The sequence below is a fragment of the Pseudorca crassidens genome, chromosome 3 (genome assembly GCF_039906515.1).
Source record: "Pseudorca crassidens isolate mPseCra1 chromosome 3, mPseCra1.hap1, whole genome shotgun sequence".
Classification (NCBI taxonomy): domain Eukaryota; kingdom Metazoa; phylum Chordata; class Mammalia; order Artiodactyla; family Delphinidae; genus Pseudorca; species Pseudorca crassidens.
In genome coordinates this window covers 100,403,358-100,419,057 of record NC_090298.1, presented here as the reverse complement: position 1 = coordinate 100,419,057, position 15,700 = coordinate 100,403,358, and the positions used below count along the sequence as shown (strand labels likewise).

General features: G+C 37.7%; 1 protein-coding gene across 1 annotated transcript; it reads right to left on the bottom strand.

The window, feature by feature from the left end:
* Positions 1-297: 297 nt before the first annotated feature.
* On the bottom strand, positions 298-1,026 carry FTMT (ferritin mitochondrial). The gene has a single exon (XM_067730094.1). It carries the CDS (start codon positions 1,024-1,026, stop codon positions 298-300), a length of 729 nt encoding a protein of 242 aa, XP_067586195.1.
* Between the last annotated feature and the right edge of the window lie 14,674 nt (positions 1,027-15,700).

The following is a 15,700-nucleotide window of genomic DNA, read 5'->3' as shown; positions in this document are numbered from 1 at the left end:
CATCTATTTCAGTAGCTTTTTTTTGCAGTCTTTTTTATACCATCTCATCCTGGGCTGGGAAAATTATTTTGATGGCTGGGCAAAAAGCCATTGTTAACGTGGGGCTACATACATATTCTCTACAAATCACTTTATTGGGACATTGTACCAGAAGAATATAAAAGGAAAGGAGGAACAATTGGTATAAAACTATGGTTTGAACCACAGATCTCTGTACACTGTCCGTAAAATAAGCCGAGGAAGCAGCTGCCTCTGGGTCCTGGCACACCCTGGGCGGTGGAGAAGGCAGCCTATGGGTTAGTTCTGATTGTTTTCATTTCCAAGGGTATGTCTGTCAAAAAGGAACTCTGCCAGGCCAGAATCCGGGGCTCCCATCTTAACCAAGTTGTGCACGTGGTCACCTAGTTGTTTGATAGACTTCACCTGCTCATTCAGATAGTGGGTTTCCAGGAAATCGCACAAATGGGGGTCACCTTTGTCTGAGGCCAGAGTGTGCAATTCCAGCAACGACTGGTTCACATTCTTTTCCAAGAGCAGAGCGCACTCCATGGCATTCAGCCCGCTTTTCCAGTCGTCCTGGTCCGGTTTCTTGATGTCCTGTAGGCAGATCTGTCCTCCCCGCTGGTTCTGCAGCCTCATCAGCTTCTCCGCGTGCTCGGTCTCCTCCCGGGACAGTCGAAGGAAATATCTGGCGAAGTTGTGCAAGGCCACGTCATCTCGGGAGAAGTAATAGGCCATAGACAAGTACACGTAGGACGCACAGAGCTCCAGGTTGATCTGGCGGTTGATGGCGGCCTCGCAGTCCGGGTGGAAGTTCTGGCGCACGCTGGAGGAGGCGCCGGCTGGTCCTGCTGGTCCCCGCGAGGACGCGGCTGCGGCCAGCAGGCGGCCGGGGGCGGCGGGCGGGGAGCCCCAGGGCCTCCTGGGGACCCAGCGCGGCGGGAGCGCGAAGCCGTGGCGCGCCCTGCGCAGGGACACCAACGAAGTGCTGATGTGCTTGGAGAGGAACAAGAAACAGGGCAGCATGGCCCCTTCTCTTTAGAAGTGGGGAAACTGAGGCCAGGCCGGCTCAGCGCGCCGGGGCGTAAGATCTGAATCAGAATGCAGCTCTAGGTGACGGCGACTGCGTCACACGCCCCTTCCAGAGGCACCGAATTCCAGGAGGAGGGAGGCTGGGGGCGCGCGCCAGTAGCGGTTGGGAAAAGGCAGATGACAGTTACAAACATTGCACCTGTCGTCGCCGAAAGACTTCTTCTCTTGGGCGTTTGTAATTTACTATTTCACATAAGTTAAAAGTACTGTCAAAAACTAGACGCTGCAAAAGAAAGGATGGAGCCAAGCCACACTTGCCCTCCCTCTCTGACCTTTTTCTGTCCAAGGACCAAGGGATGGGAGAGGCAAGGCAGTGAAATAGGGAAAAACAAAAGTCACCACCAATTCATCTGAGAGTAAATAAAGGTCTACACCCAAAGAGGATGTTTATAAATTGACTTTCGGGTTACTTTAACAAATTTAAGTATGGAAATAGTTGCCAGTATATTGGGCAGATTTTCAAAGAGTCTGTAGTAAGATAATGCTTTCTTTTAAAAGGACATATTTTTAGATACAAAATTTATCTTCATTGTAAAAAATCAGATATACAAAATGTAGGAAGAATATATAAACTAGCTCTAAGCTTGTTACTTTGATGTAGATACATATCTATGATGTAGATACATATTTTTAAAAGGACAATTAAAACAATTTAAAATAGCCTTTGGTTTTAAAAGAATATATATAACTGTTGTAGTGTACTGAGAAAATGATAATTAACTCACAGAAGAAAATTCAAAACATTCCTAATCCTTCCTCTACCCAGAAAGAACCATTGTTAAAATGTTGATGTTAATTCTCACAGATTAAAATAACATAAAAAAATAGATATCGCAGATGCACCAAAGTAAATATACACACTTTTAACAGCTTATAGAGGTATAATTGACATAAAATAAACTGAAGATACTTAAAGTGTACAACTTGCTAGAGTTTGACATCTATCTATCTATCTATCTATATATATATATATATATACACATCTTGAAATCATCACCAAAATTGAGATAATGAACATATTCATCACCTCTCAAAGTCTCCTCATGCCCCTTTGTATTTTGTAATACCTCTTTTCTGCCTCTCTCTGCTTTACCTCATCCCAGGCGTCCACTGATCTGCTTTTCTTCACTGAATAGATTAGTTTGCATTTTCTAGAATTTCATGTAAATGGAATCAGTATGTATACCTTTTTGCCTGATTTCTTTCATTCAGCATAATTAGAGATCCACTCAAAATTGTAGTGTGTATCAATAGTTTTCATTGCTGAATAGTATCCCACTGCTGAGGACATACCACCGTTTGTTTATCCTTTTACCCACTGATGAACATTTTGATTGTTTACAGTTTGGGGCTATTAAAATAATGCTGTTATGGACGTTCCTGTACAAGTCTTTGTGTGGTTATATGCTCTCTTTACTCTTGGGTAAATACTTTGTTTGGAAAGGCTGGATCATATATGACACATGAATCTTTAACTTTTTAAGGAATTTCAAATTGTTTTTCAAAGTGGTTGTACCATTTTACATTCCAGCCAGCAGTGTGTGAGAGTTCAAGTTCCTTCACATCCTTGCTAACACTTGCTGCTGTCATTTTTTTAATTTTTATTTTATTGTATTTATTTTTAAATTTTTATTGGAGTATAGTTGATTTACAACATTGTGTTAGTTTCAATTGTCATTTAATTTTAATTTAAAGTTTAAATTTTAGCCATTCTAGTAGGTGTATACTGGTATTTCACCGTATTTTTAATTTGCATTTCCATAATAATTAATGATGCTGAGTATATTTTCACATACTTCTTTGCCAACCATATGTCTTAGGTGAAGTGTATGTTCAAACCTTTTTCTCATTTATTTATTGGGTCATTTTTTTCTTATGGTTGTTTAATTTCTTATGATTAATATCTGGGTCTTTGATATTAATACTGCTTTTGTTCAGGTCTTTGTATTATTTGTATGTTACCTTCTCTATATTACTTTCTTATATTTCTGTGCACAAGTCAAATTACATTTCTAGGTCAGTTTCCTCAGTTGTAAATTTAGGATCCTACTTACCACTAGTGAGTGGTTGAAAAGATTAAATAAGAGAATGTGTGCAGAGGACTTATCACAGTGCTTGACACAGAATAAGCACTCAAAATATTCTTTCATAGTTTTTATTGGATAATTTCTATTTCATTATTCAAAATCAATATATTATTGAGCAAGCAATGATGTTTATTATTACATTTGGCAAGACTTCCATATCTTATAAAGAATGCTGACGTATATTATATTGTTGCTATCATGTATGGGTAGTGAGATAGAAATTCTTTTATTATACGAACATATCAAACTTGTAGCTTTGTAGTAAGCTCCCTGGTTTCAAATGAGCTTCGTAAAGTGTACCTTACATAAAGATGGATACCTCAGATCTAGTTGCCCTCAAACTCTGCTAGTAGAATGTGATTGATATTCACCGAGTGATTTCTCACTAATTTTTGCTTCTCTAGACACATTTCTGCTTTTATTTTCCTCAAACTTTTTCTACTCCTAAAATGTAGTGCCCTAAAGAGAGGTTATGAAAATGATTCTTTAGAGTAGTTTTAAATGCCAACTGCTGCTACTAGTGTTTTAGGAGAAATGATGCTCTTCATATAAATGCTTATCCCCAAGGTAATAAAAAGCATAGATATAAAACAAATACATGAGATGTAATGCAAGACAGTGCCATAAAATAAAATGCACATTTAAATATCCCATGTTAACTTGTCAAAAATGTTTCTTTTTCCCATTACAAAGTTTGTCATATATTTTGTTAGACTTTGAAAATGTGAGGATCTGGTAGGTGTTATTTGTATCTTATGGGCATTTTGATTTCTAGTATTCACAGTAAAACTAATGTCGTTCTACCAAAAATACGAACCTAGACCTTCGCCTACCACTCTTCCCAGATCATTTCTTCCTCAGTTTTAATGGCTTCTTCTATTCCTTGTAAGTCTTATATAACCTCATTCAGAGTTCATCACTACTTTTTGTTGTTGTTGGCAAAGACTTTGTTTATATTGAGAGTATACCATGTCATAATTATAATCATTATTGTAGTTATAATTCCTTATATATAACTGTGTGTATGTGTCCTTAAGGGCAGAACTATCGTCTTATTCATTTTAGAATCCCCAGGCCTAGCACAATGCTTGACTATTTTTAAGAAGCATAAATAAATCCTTTCAGGTGCCAAAATAGAAGTGGATAGAAATTCTTATTTCGTATAACATACCAGCTGGGCCTAATGCACTTTTATAAAGTATATTAATAGATGGCTTCACTTCAAATTATTTGAGTCTGTCCAGAAAACCTCTGTACTTTGATTTCAGTCTCCAAATGAATAAAAGTATCCACTCATTTCTTCTTTATAGATATATTGGTTAAATTATTTATTTTATATGCTAAAATGCTTTGCCAGCTGGAAATTAAAAACTATATGAATGTGGATTGTTATTGACTGTCATGTTTTAATTTACGTAATATATAGATCAAATTTTATCATATTATTTTCTTTAAAGCATTTGGTTATAAATACTGAATATATATATTTAAAAAAAATTATTTATTTTTATTTTTGGCTGCATCGGGTCTTCATTGCTGCATGTGGGCTTTCTCCAGTTGCAGAGAGCAGGGGCTACTCTTGGTTGTGGTGCGTGGACTTCTCATTGCGGTGGCTTCTCTTGTTGCGGAGCACGGGCTCTAGGTGCGTGGGCCTCAGCAGCCGTGGCTTGTGGGCTCTAGAGCACAGGCTCAGCAGTTGTGGCACACGGGCCTAGTTGCTCCACGGCCTGTGGGATCTTCCCAGACCAGGGCTCAAACCCGTGTCCCCTGCATTGGCAGGCAGACTCTCAACCACTGCGCCACCAAGGAAGCCCAATACTAAATATTTTTTAAAAATTACCTACCTTGGAAAATATTTAAACAACACTCTACATTTTTGCATAAAATAGATGGAAATAGAGTCATAATGAGGGAAAGAAAAGATGAAAAGTAACTCCACCCTCATTTGTTTTTACAATGAAGTTACTTTTTCTCATTTCTTTTTATTCTCACTTTTACATTCAAATAAGTTAGTCACATAAGCAACTCTTCATTTTCACTACTGATCCTGGCCCTTTCTAAAATTGCTTTGCTATGAGACGCCTGTAATGTGACAAAGCCAGAGTGGAGAGAAGTCCATTGATCACTAAGGATTATGTACTTGCTGTTAGTAGAGTATTTGAGGTTTTTGAATAGAGAACAATAGAGGAATTTGTCTGAAAAAAAAAAAAAGGTATCCTATATGTATTGCTATTCTGTGTATTATCACTAGGAAATCTCTCAAAATTCCAAAGGGAGTGGTTGGACTCAGCTGTGGAGCCCTTTCTGGCCTCACCCTGGGATCCATTCAAAACTGGGAAACCTTCTGGGTCATCTGATAAATGAGCCAGAACTAAACTCTCAAGTGCAGTTCATGCTGCCTCTGAAACTGGAAGAGGTCTACTAGCAAACTGTTTTATTCATTCATTTTATTCATCTAGGGTCAGAGGTGCAAGGTGAGGTAGCTCTTACTTTACCTTGCATGAAGTGTCTGGCAAGTCTCAAACTTTTAGACTCCTAAAACTACACCAGTATTCCAGCCACTGGTTGGAATACTTCCAACTTCTTACCTGAGTATCCAGAGTCCTTCTTTGCTCACCAGATCTGATTAGCTTAGTGCCATCATTCTAACATGATGTCCTGTGGAATGTTCAGATGAGCCAGCTGTCTTTGGACTTACTGTGACAGAGAGCAGGCAATTTAGCATATCTCTGGAGCAAAGAACGGGAATACACACTGCTGCCTGTCCTAGGTGAATGTGAACTACCTCAGATGCTCCTTCCTGATGGATATTGAAAATAATATATACACTAAGCTCAAAAGTCACATACCATGAACTAGAGGCTTAGTCGATCTGTTTTAGTAAAGATGCCATACCTAGAACAACAACTTCAGTTGGGGCTACTGCTTGGGTGACTACACTATGCTCCATTTTGATTCATTTGGTTTTTGCAGAGACTAGATTGGTGACTTAAATGGTGGTATAGTAGGGACCATTACCCTTGCCTCATTTAAGTCTTTGGGGATGGCCCTGATCTCTGCCATTCTACCCAGGGTATGGTGCTCATTGGTTTTAAGAACTGTGATGGATGGGGGCTTCTTCTCAGCCTTTCTGTCAGCTCTTAGTCCATGTGTCAAGGAATCAATGTGAAGATCCTGGGACCTGCTAAGTTTGTCCATTCCAATTATGCATTCAGGAACTGAGATGATAACAGCTGGATATGTCCATGGATACATTGGACCCAAAGTGAGATAATCCTGGGCCAGAACTTTTGCCGTATGAATTCCATATGACCTTACTGTAAATAGTGGAGCCATGATGGTGCTTTGGGTCGCTGGATATCAGCATGAGTCAGATTCTGTATCCAAGAGCTCTTAGTATTTTTTCTTCCGTGTATGATTACCCAAGCGCATGTCCATAGGACCCTTTGGGAAAGAAAGGGAATTTAAAGTGTATACACTTGCCATGCATTTGAAGAGTCCTTCAAGAAGACACAACTATTCCTTCAATTGATGGGTCACAGTGTGAGAACTGGCTCTTGTCTGGAAAATGGACAACTGATTATAACTTTCCATCAGGGCAGCTGACATCATTCATTCTGGACTTCTTTTTATTATATCATCCATATCAAATTGACTCTTCATTCATCTTGTCCCTGGTAAAACCATGGTCAATAGGCATTACATATATGTCCCTGAAGGTCAATGTCCCCACTTGCCATTTGATCTTGGTGCTATTATAATAAGTAAGTTAACTTTGTTTCTGGTGGTTTTGTGCTGTTTTCTGGGTTTGTTATTCTGGAATCCTTTCATATCCATTGATACTTGGGAACCCAGTATTTTATCTGTAACAGCACCTTTTCTAGTCAGTCCTGGCCTATGCTGCTGAGCTTCTGATTAATGTTGGTGACTGCCTCACCATCACATTCTTTTTTGTCTTCTGTAAACAGTGAATGCCACCAGCTGGTGGAGTCTTGGATCTTATATAACAGATTCAATCTAGCATGCTCACTTTCTGAGCCTTTCCTCATTTAGAATTCTGCATTCTCCATTCTGCATAGGTGGTGCTGCTCTTTCCACCTCATTTAACGTGGACTACCAGTATTTCAAATTCCAAAGAGCAACCCCAGTAGTGTATTAATACTGGTTCTAAGGTCTATTGTCAGGAAATTAAATCCTGAGTGTCCCCACATCAATAAAACTCTACCTTACTCAATCTTATATTCCAACCTCCACTATCCTATGGTTCAACACCCCCAGAATCCACTCCTAAGCCACGCTCTCCCTGGTCATGCCAGTATTTAATAACCAAGTTTTGTCACTCCTTCTAAGTATAATCCCTCTATTCCTTAGCAGGACCAGCATTTTCCTACTTAGGCCATGCTGAGATAAGAGCTTAATTATTGATGTAAAGGTGAATGAGTTGAATAGTATTCCCTTAAAATTCATGTCCACCCAGAATCTGTGAATGTGACCTTATTTGGAAATAGGGTTTTTGCAGATATAATCAAGTTAAAATGAGATCATGCTGGATTTCGGTGTGCTTTATTTCAGTGACTGGTGTCCTTAAAGGAAAAGGGCAATTTAAAATTAACACATAGACACACAAGGGAGAAAGCCATGCAAAGTCAGATGAAGAGATTAGAGTGAAAGATTCATTGGCTAAGGAATGCCAAGGATTACTGGAGACTGCTACAAGCTGTAAGAGATAAGGAAGGATTCTTCTTTAGCATCTTCAGAGACAGAGAGTATGGCCCTGCCAATATGTTTTGAATTCCTAGAATCCAGAACTATGACAGAGTTAAGTCTCAGTCCTTCTCTATCAGGGCCCTGATTTTGGTGAAGGCTGCAAATTCAGGCTTCATTGAAATTCTCCCAATTTTATAATCAAGTCCTGTGTCTTATCTATAGCTCAGGCTACTCTCAGACTCTAGGATAGGGATTTGCAAACTTTTTCTATAAAGGGCCGATATACTCCAGTCATTATGAACTTCTTTTTAGACCCTGGAATTTACCCTTTGTTCCTTTCCCACAGTCTTCTGCGTGCTGTGTCCACTACCTGGAACACTGTTCTACCCAGAAGTAATCAGAGAGGGTTTGTGGGCAGAGGGTTAACAAAATCTACTCCACTTCTGCATGAGATTATGACTGCTGGTTAGTCTAGTTCTGTTAAGATGTGGACTGTATGTCTAGGCAATCTTGCTTGTGGAAAAATTACCCCTGATTGGCAAATTAACATTGAGCTTTCCTGAGTGTGGTGACTCTTGTTCCTGGGAACGCCCTTAGTGGATTTGCTACAAGAGATATTGGCTCCTCTGGGACATGAGGCTTTTTAGCTAGGTTATCTTCCATACTCATTTTATGGGGATCTTGAGAGGAAGCTTGGTATTTTCTTCCAGGAAGCTGTGGTTCTTATCCTATGTCCTTCTGGGTGGCATGGCACTAGTCTTGTAAGTACAAATGTTTAGTTGAACCCAAGAAGGCCCCTTGGCGGTTGCTACAGGGAATAAAAAAATTTACATGGATTTATCTTCTGACAAGCCCCTTGCTGCTATTGCTTTCCCATAGCTATGCAACTATGTCTACCACTCCTCCTTTTGCATCTGTGTCTTCTGGCTCATTTCCACTGTCCTTTTTTTTTTTTTAATCACATTTTAGATGGTTCTTAGAAGCCTTCAGGGAGTCCCCAACCCTTTCTACTTACCCTGTTGTGAGAGTGAATTATAATTATCTATTTAGGGTTTTTTTTTTACTCCACTAAATTGAAAAATTCTGATTGTTAGGGGAATGTCCATCTTTTTCACTCCTATGTAGCTAGTGTTTAGGATGCACTCAATAATACTGTTAATAAAATGAATTAGGGACTAGAATTTCCTCAAGTCTCCAAACTCTCCTGGTTCCAAATAATACTTAAGGAACAAAGTTGAGGGGAGTTATAATTTGTTTAATAGTTTAGTTGTAGTTCATTTAATAGCTTATTTTTTGTCAAGCTCCACTACTAGTGGAGGCCAGTGAATAATTACTAATTTTGAGTCTTATATTCTTAAAGGTTGAATAAAGAGTCATGTTCAATTCAACTGACTTGATTGGATTCAGTTCCAAATATATATATATGTGTTGACCAACTGATGCGGGAATAGTAAGAAGCCCATGATATGGTTAGAGTAAAAGAGACTTGGATTTTAGGGCCTCTGTGGATTCAAGATAAAGTGGCAGAGCCACATTCAGTCATTGAAGGTCAACTGTGTTAGCATCTCAAACCAAGTGCAGGAGGATTGTGACTGCCTTGTAAAGAAGGTCAGATCTGACTATGATCTTACAAGAGGATGGGAAATCTATGCAGAAAAAACATCATGGGAAGCTCCCAAAGGTGAGAGGATAGAATTTCATTTGCAGCAGAAAGAATGTAGACAAAACTTCTGTGGTGTTTGGTTGCAATATGGACAGTGTGTATATTGTACCTTAGGAGAGAATTGATTTAAATTGGATCAAAGTTTTGAATCTTCTACCTCTAAAAAATTTAATGATTGACTCATATCCTTTCTTGCTGTAGTATGGTGCAGTTTGAAATCTTATGAAATAATAAAGTGCATAAAACATACATGTGCTGACCTTTATATATACTTGGGGTAACTATTTTAAGTGCTAGAACCCTGGGATGCCACTTCCACCAAAGATGTGGTTTGCCATTGTTACTTAAGTTATATAACACAGGTTTCTTTCAGTTAATGGCTTAGACACCGACGATGATTGATGACAGTAAGTGTATTCTTTTTAAGTTCTTGTGCTCTCTCAATATTAGCTCAGGAATAAATATGTTTGAAAGTATTATTTTTTTATGAAAGGAACTGGACACCATGTATTTTGTGTCATAAAAATTTTTTGATAATGATTCATTATTTACTTCTGCTATTCTGAATAATTTTATAATTTAAAACAGGATAGAGTGATACAGCATTTACACATAAGCTCTAAACCTTCTCCAATGATTATAATGAGAAAAGTGGTAGTCACTGATTAGCTGTATGTGGTAAGCCCTATGCAAATTATTCTAAGTACTTTCTCTGTATCTTCACAAAAACACTGTAGTAGGAATCAGTACGTCCATTTTGACTGTTCACAAATTACAGAGAATATATGCACATTTATCCCCATTTTTATACAATCTGAAGGAATTTAGGAAAAAAGGTTTCTAATAATTCCATTTTCAATCAAAACAGAAGGAATATTTTAAAAGTTGAATAGTACGGCAATGCTATCTTTTTTTTTTTTTTTTTGCGGTAACCGGACCTCTCACTGTTGTGGCCTCTCCCATTGCGGAGCACAGGCTCCGGACGCGCAGGCTCAGCGGCCATGGCTCACGGGCCTAGCCGCTCCGCAGCATGTGGGATCTCCCCGGACCGTGGCACGAACCCATGTCCCCTGCATCGGCAGGCGGACTCTCAGCCACTGCGCCACCAGGGAAGCCCCAATGCTATCTTTATTGACATGAGTTATAGTAGAGAATTTTAGAATCAGAAAGGACCACAGAATTTGTCTATTTCATTTATCTTATTTTATGAATGAAGAAGCTGTGTGCTACAGAGTACTGGCGCAGTGACAAATCTGGATAGCAACAGGCTTGCCTTAAGACAATATTCTTTCAAGTATATCGCACTCACCTAATACATGCTGTATTTTCTCAATAATGCTGTAAAATCATGAGATGTTAGTGCTCACTCAGTTACAGTGGAGTGTGGCTTTCCTTTCTATCAAACAGAATAAAGCATTGCTTTTCAATAAAGAGTTGCCTATCAGCAGAACCTCCTAAACTGAAGATTTAGATGGCTGTGGAGAATCTATTGTTGTAGGGAAAAGTGAAATGGCCATTCAATTGTATCTGTTCAGATTGTTTACAAAGGTCAGTGTAGTCAACCACTAATACCATTTAGTAACCACCGTATTTTAGAGTGTTATATGAATCCTGTGAGAATCTACAAATAAATCCTGGTCTCAAGAATCTCATAAAAACTTTTGATTTAGCAATCCTATTTTGAGAAATTTATTATATGGAAAAAATATGGTACATGGTGAATACATAAAGACATATGTTAACTTAATTGCAGGGTTGTACATAAAACTAAAACTGTCTTTCAGTGGAGCACTGAGAAGTCATAGGAGAGTCATACAATGGAACATCATACAGTCCTTTAATAGAATAAAGTAGTTCTCTTTGTGTTAATATGGAGAGGTATTCATAAGATATTTTCAATGGAAAGATCAATATATATTTGTGTGTGTGTGTGTGTATACAATTCTATCTTTGGAGGAAAAAAAGAGTGTATATGTAAGTGTAAAATATTAGTAGAAAATTAAGATAGAATAGGTGTGAGAAAGATTAAGAACAAGTGTGCTTGCTGGAAGGGGGAATAAGTTGTGATAGTCTAGAATATAGATGCTAGGTGATTGCCCTAGAATCTAGTGCTATTGTATGATCATAGATATTGCAGTGGTTTTGATTTTAATCACATTTTAAAAATGTTATTCATATTTTGTCAACATATATTACCAGAGATATTTTCTATTACTCTTATTATAATTTGTCCACCTAAATATGACTTATAGTTAAGAGAGTACAGGTTTTACTAACATTTTTTTTCTGGGTTAAAAATAATATCAATACAAATTTCAGTTCAATAACCTTTACAGTAATTTCTTGTTGCCTTTGAACATGAATAAATTTCTGTCCAAAAATCTGAAATGTATTTTAATAAATGAGTTTTGTGGTTCATTTAATTATAAGCCTAAAGCTAAGTTGTGTATTTATCTTCATGATATAGAAAAATGGTGTTATCAAACTTCCCACTCACCAAATTGATGACATGCAGTCATGCATGCCTACTGGAAAAACACTAACTAAAATAAATGAAATATGGAGATATTTTAGAATAGTGAATGCAGGACACTTTTGAGACTGCCCCTTTTCACCCAGTAATTGTTTCCATAACTGTAGAGATTAGTCATTTTTACCCAGATGATTAAAAGAAAAAATCTCACTTTCTCTATTTTCCTCTGCATAAAGTAGGATTTTATTGCTTTGCATTTAGTAAGTACTCATAATGTACATGGCATTCATAGCTTAGGTCTCTGTTCATTTGTAATCCAACCCAGAAAATAGATGGCTGGGACAAGCATGCTATAAAGGTACTCTACCTTTCTTTTTTTCTCTAGCAGATGAAAGAGATCCCTGGTATAAAATCAATCACAAAGCTTGCTGGCATTTCATTGCTGTGGAATTCATAGCTATTCACATTTTTTGACTTTTGGATTCTCCTGACTATGCTCCCTGATCTCTGGATTGACCTCAAAATCTCCTAGACTTTAATCTTCTCAGCTTAATTGTTTGGATTGCAGGGGTGGCATTAAGTTGGAATGTTTTCTGGAGGTCTGTGTTGCTCCTCAATACATTCTAAGTCCCACCACCTGGAAGACGACTGCCATGTATGATTGATTGTGCAGTTTATGTTCTGTGGACAAGAGGGTATAACTGAGGGGTCTATAGGTGGCCAAAATCCTGCATGGGTGTCCTGCTTACCTTGTGCCCCTTGAAGAAAAGGGTGCTTATTGTACAACAGCATTGTTCATGTATCAATCTGAGCCAACTGGGGTTCCCATTTTGGCATTAAAAAATGAGGGGTTCCCATGTTTTAATTTGTACAAAGGCACTGTATGGATTAGCAGGAGTCCTGACTTGGAAGAATTTTAATTTTGATCCACCTTTTAATGGTATTGAAATTGAGATAGTGATTATGTACTTCAAACTTAGGTCCAAAGGTCCAAATTTTGGAAGTTCAAATTTAGTTCTCATTTATGTATTGTTCAAGGACAGGGACCTTATCTTCCTTGTCTCTGAATTCCCAGAGTCTTGGATATTGACTAGCACATTCAACAATAAGTAGTTGATAAGTGAATGGGTAAATGAATAGATGATTGATTTACTCAGATGGCTCCAAATATTACATGTATGGATGGATATTTATGTGATGGGGAGTGGTACCCTTATAGGATAGTACCCTGGATTTCTGTGAGCGACTGGTAAATGATTTGCTTTATTTCCTGAAGTGTAAAGGAAAGGTTACAAGAGTTTACTCTAGAAGTGCCACTGGTTGCTACAATTATGCAAAGACATGAGTCCATATATACTTGGTCTATATAACAAGACACAAGTCCAGAGGTAGCTGAAGATCTGTGATGGGGTTAGCAAATGGAAAGCCACAGGCCTTCTAGAGCTGAATGAATCCTAGATGAAGCATAGAGTTTCTGGTGGGACCCTAAAGATTTGACATCACTAAGAGCCAGCCCTTTAAGATCCCAGCATGTTGCCTAGTGTTATGCACTGAATTGTTTTCCCTGCAAATCAACATGGTAAAGTCTTAACCCACAATGTGACTGTATTTGGAGATAGGTTCTTTCATGAGATAATTAGGTTAAATGAGATCATAAGGATGGGACCCTAATCTGATAGGGTTGGTGTTCTTATAGGAAGAGGAAGAGACACCAGGAACGTGTTGCACAGAGGAAAAGCCATGTGAGGACACAGGGAGAAGATGATCATCCGTAAGCCAAGGACAGAGTTCTCACCAGAAACCAACCCTGCTGGCACTTTGATCTTAGATTTTTAGCCTCCAGAACTATAATAAAATAAACTTCTGTTGTTTAAACCACCCAGTCTGTGGTATTTTGTTAGGACAGCCCTAGCAGAATACTACAGCTAGTAATCCTTTGTTACTAATAAGATTTAACTTACTTTCACAAAAAAATCTGTAGAGACTGCTCAGGAGCAGATAATACTACTTACAATGGTTTGTCTTATGATAGTTTGACTTTACGATGGCGTGAGCTCTATAAGCATTGAGTAAAAACTGTGCTTTGAATTTTGACCTTTTCCTGGACTAGCGATATGCTGTACAATACTCTCTTGTGATCCTGGGCATTGGCAGTGAGGCGCAGCTCCTAGTCAGCTCTGCTACAGAGACATATACAGTCATTCTGTAATCCATATAGCCATTCTAGTTTTCACTTTTAGGACAATATTCAATAAATTGCATGAGGTATTCAATCAACACTTTATCATAAAATAGGCTTTGTGTTAGATGATTTTGCCAACTGTAGGCTAACATAATTGTTCTGTACACATTTAAGTATGCTAGTCTAAGCTATGATGTTCCGTAGGTTAGGTGTATTAAATGAATTTTCAACTTACAGTACTTTCAACTACGATGGGTTTTTCAGGACTTAACCCCATAGTAAGTAAAGGAAGATTTGTAATTTAAATATAGACTCATCAGACCATGTAGGACCATCATAGAAATATGAAAGCAGAGTATATTAAAGCTTTGTCGATACAGGCTTTTTCCAGAGATTAATTATAGTAAGAAATGGAGGAAAGTTAGTAAAGGAGGGGAAAACTACTGAAACTATGTGTTCTCCCCAGTTAAAATCAGGTAAGTGGTATGTTACATCAAGGAAGAGTAATGGCTGAGTTGAATTGTTAGGGCAAGACACACAAAAGGGCAGTGTAGAGGCAAAATATAGTAGGCAGTTCAACAAAATGTTCACTGTGACACTCTTATCTTTGGGTAATATATGTTCCTATATGTGAAAGTTGTTATTTTGGGGAAAGCTGGTAAATAACTGCTAACTCACATAAGATACTCTTTCTCAAAGCACTAATCTTCTCATTGCCAGGGTAAGCTAATCGCTTATGTGTTTATAAAGGTCTTGAATGAAACTTTGTTTTCATGTTAAGGAATCATCACCAGAGAAAAGGATAGCCATACAGTTTAAAATTTAAAGCTGATGAATTCAAATAACAGTTAAAAGTGCTATTTTTCTCTTAGGAATTAAAAATGTATGTTATTTTTTGGTAATCAGATTTTTTTTTGTCCTATGTAGTGAACTTGAATTTTTAAGTGACATTTACTTCTTAGCACTCATTATTTCCTTTTAAAATTGTTTAACTTGTAAATCTTAGCAGTTTGATGCACATAAATTTATACATGGGTCCTTTATGCTTCGGTAAAAGTGCATTTCAGAATCATTTTGGATGAAAAGCAGTTTCATTATTCTTCACAGTATGTGTAAGCCTGAATATACAATGTATGTGTGTGTGTGTATATATATATATATATATATATATATATAAAAAACATATATACATTTATGAACAATTCTTATGTCAACTTGTATTATCATTTATGAATAACCTCTAAACAAATCTACTTTTATAATGAAAGCAGTTAGGAAAATAAAGTTGTCTCTATGTATTTAAAATTATCTAATTCTTAGCATTCTCAGCATGTGCCTTACAGGGTTGCTAGAAAAATTTTAAAATGGCATTCTTGAAAGTGATAAATCATTTCAACAGAGGGTATTCTGAAAGCCTTGAGAAGACTATTGTGTTATGAGGTGTGATTTTTGCAGATATGCGTGATCATTAGAGCCTGTTTTTTGGTCACATGCAA

What these genes read in the sequence shown, in the direction of transcription:
- FTMT (XM_067730094.1), bottom strand. Translation starts at nt 1,026, where the DNA reads ATGCTGCCCTGTTTCTTGTTCCTCTCCAAGCACATCAGCACTTCGTTG.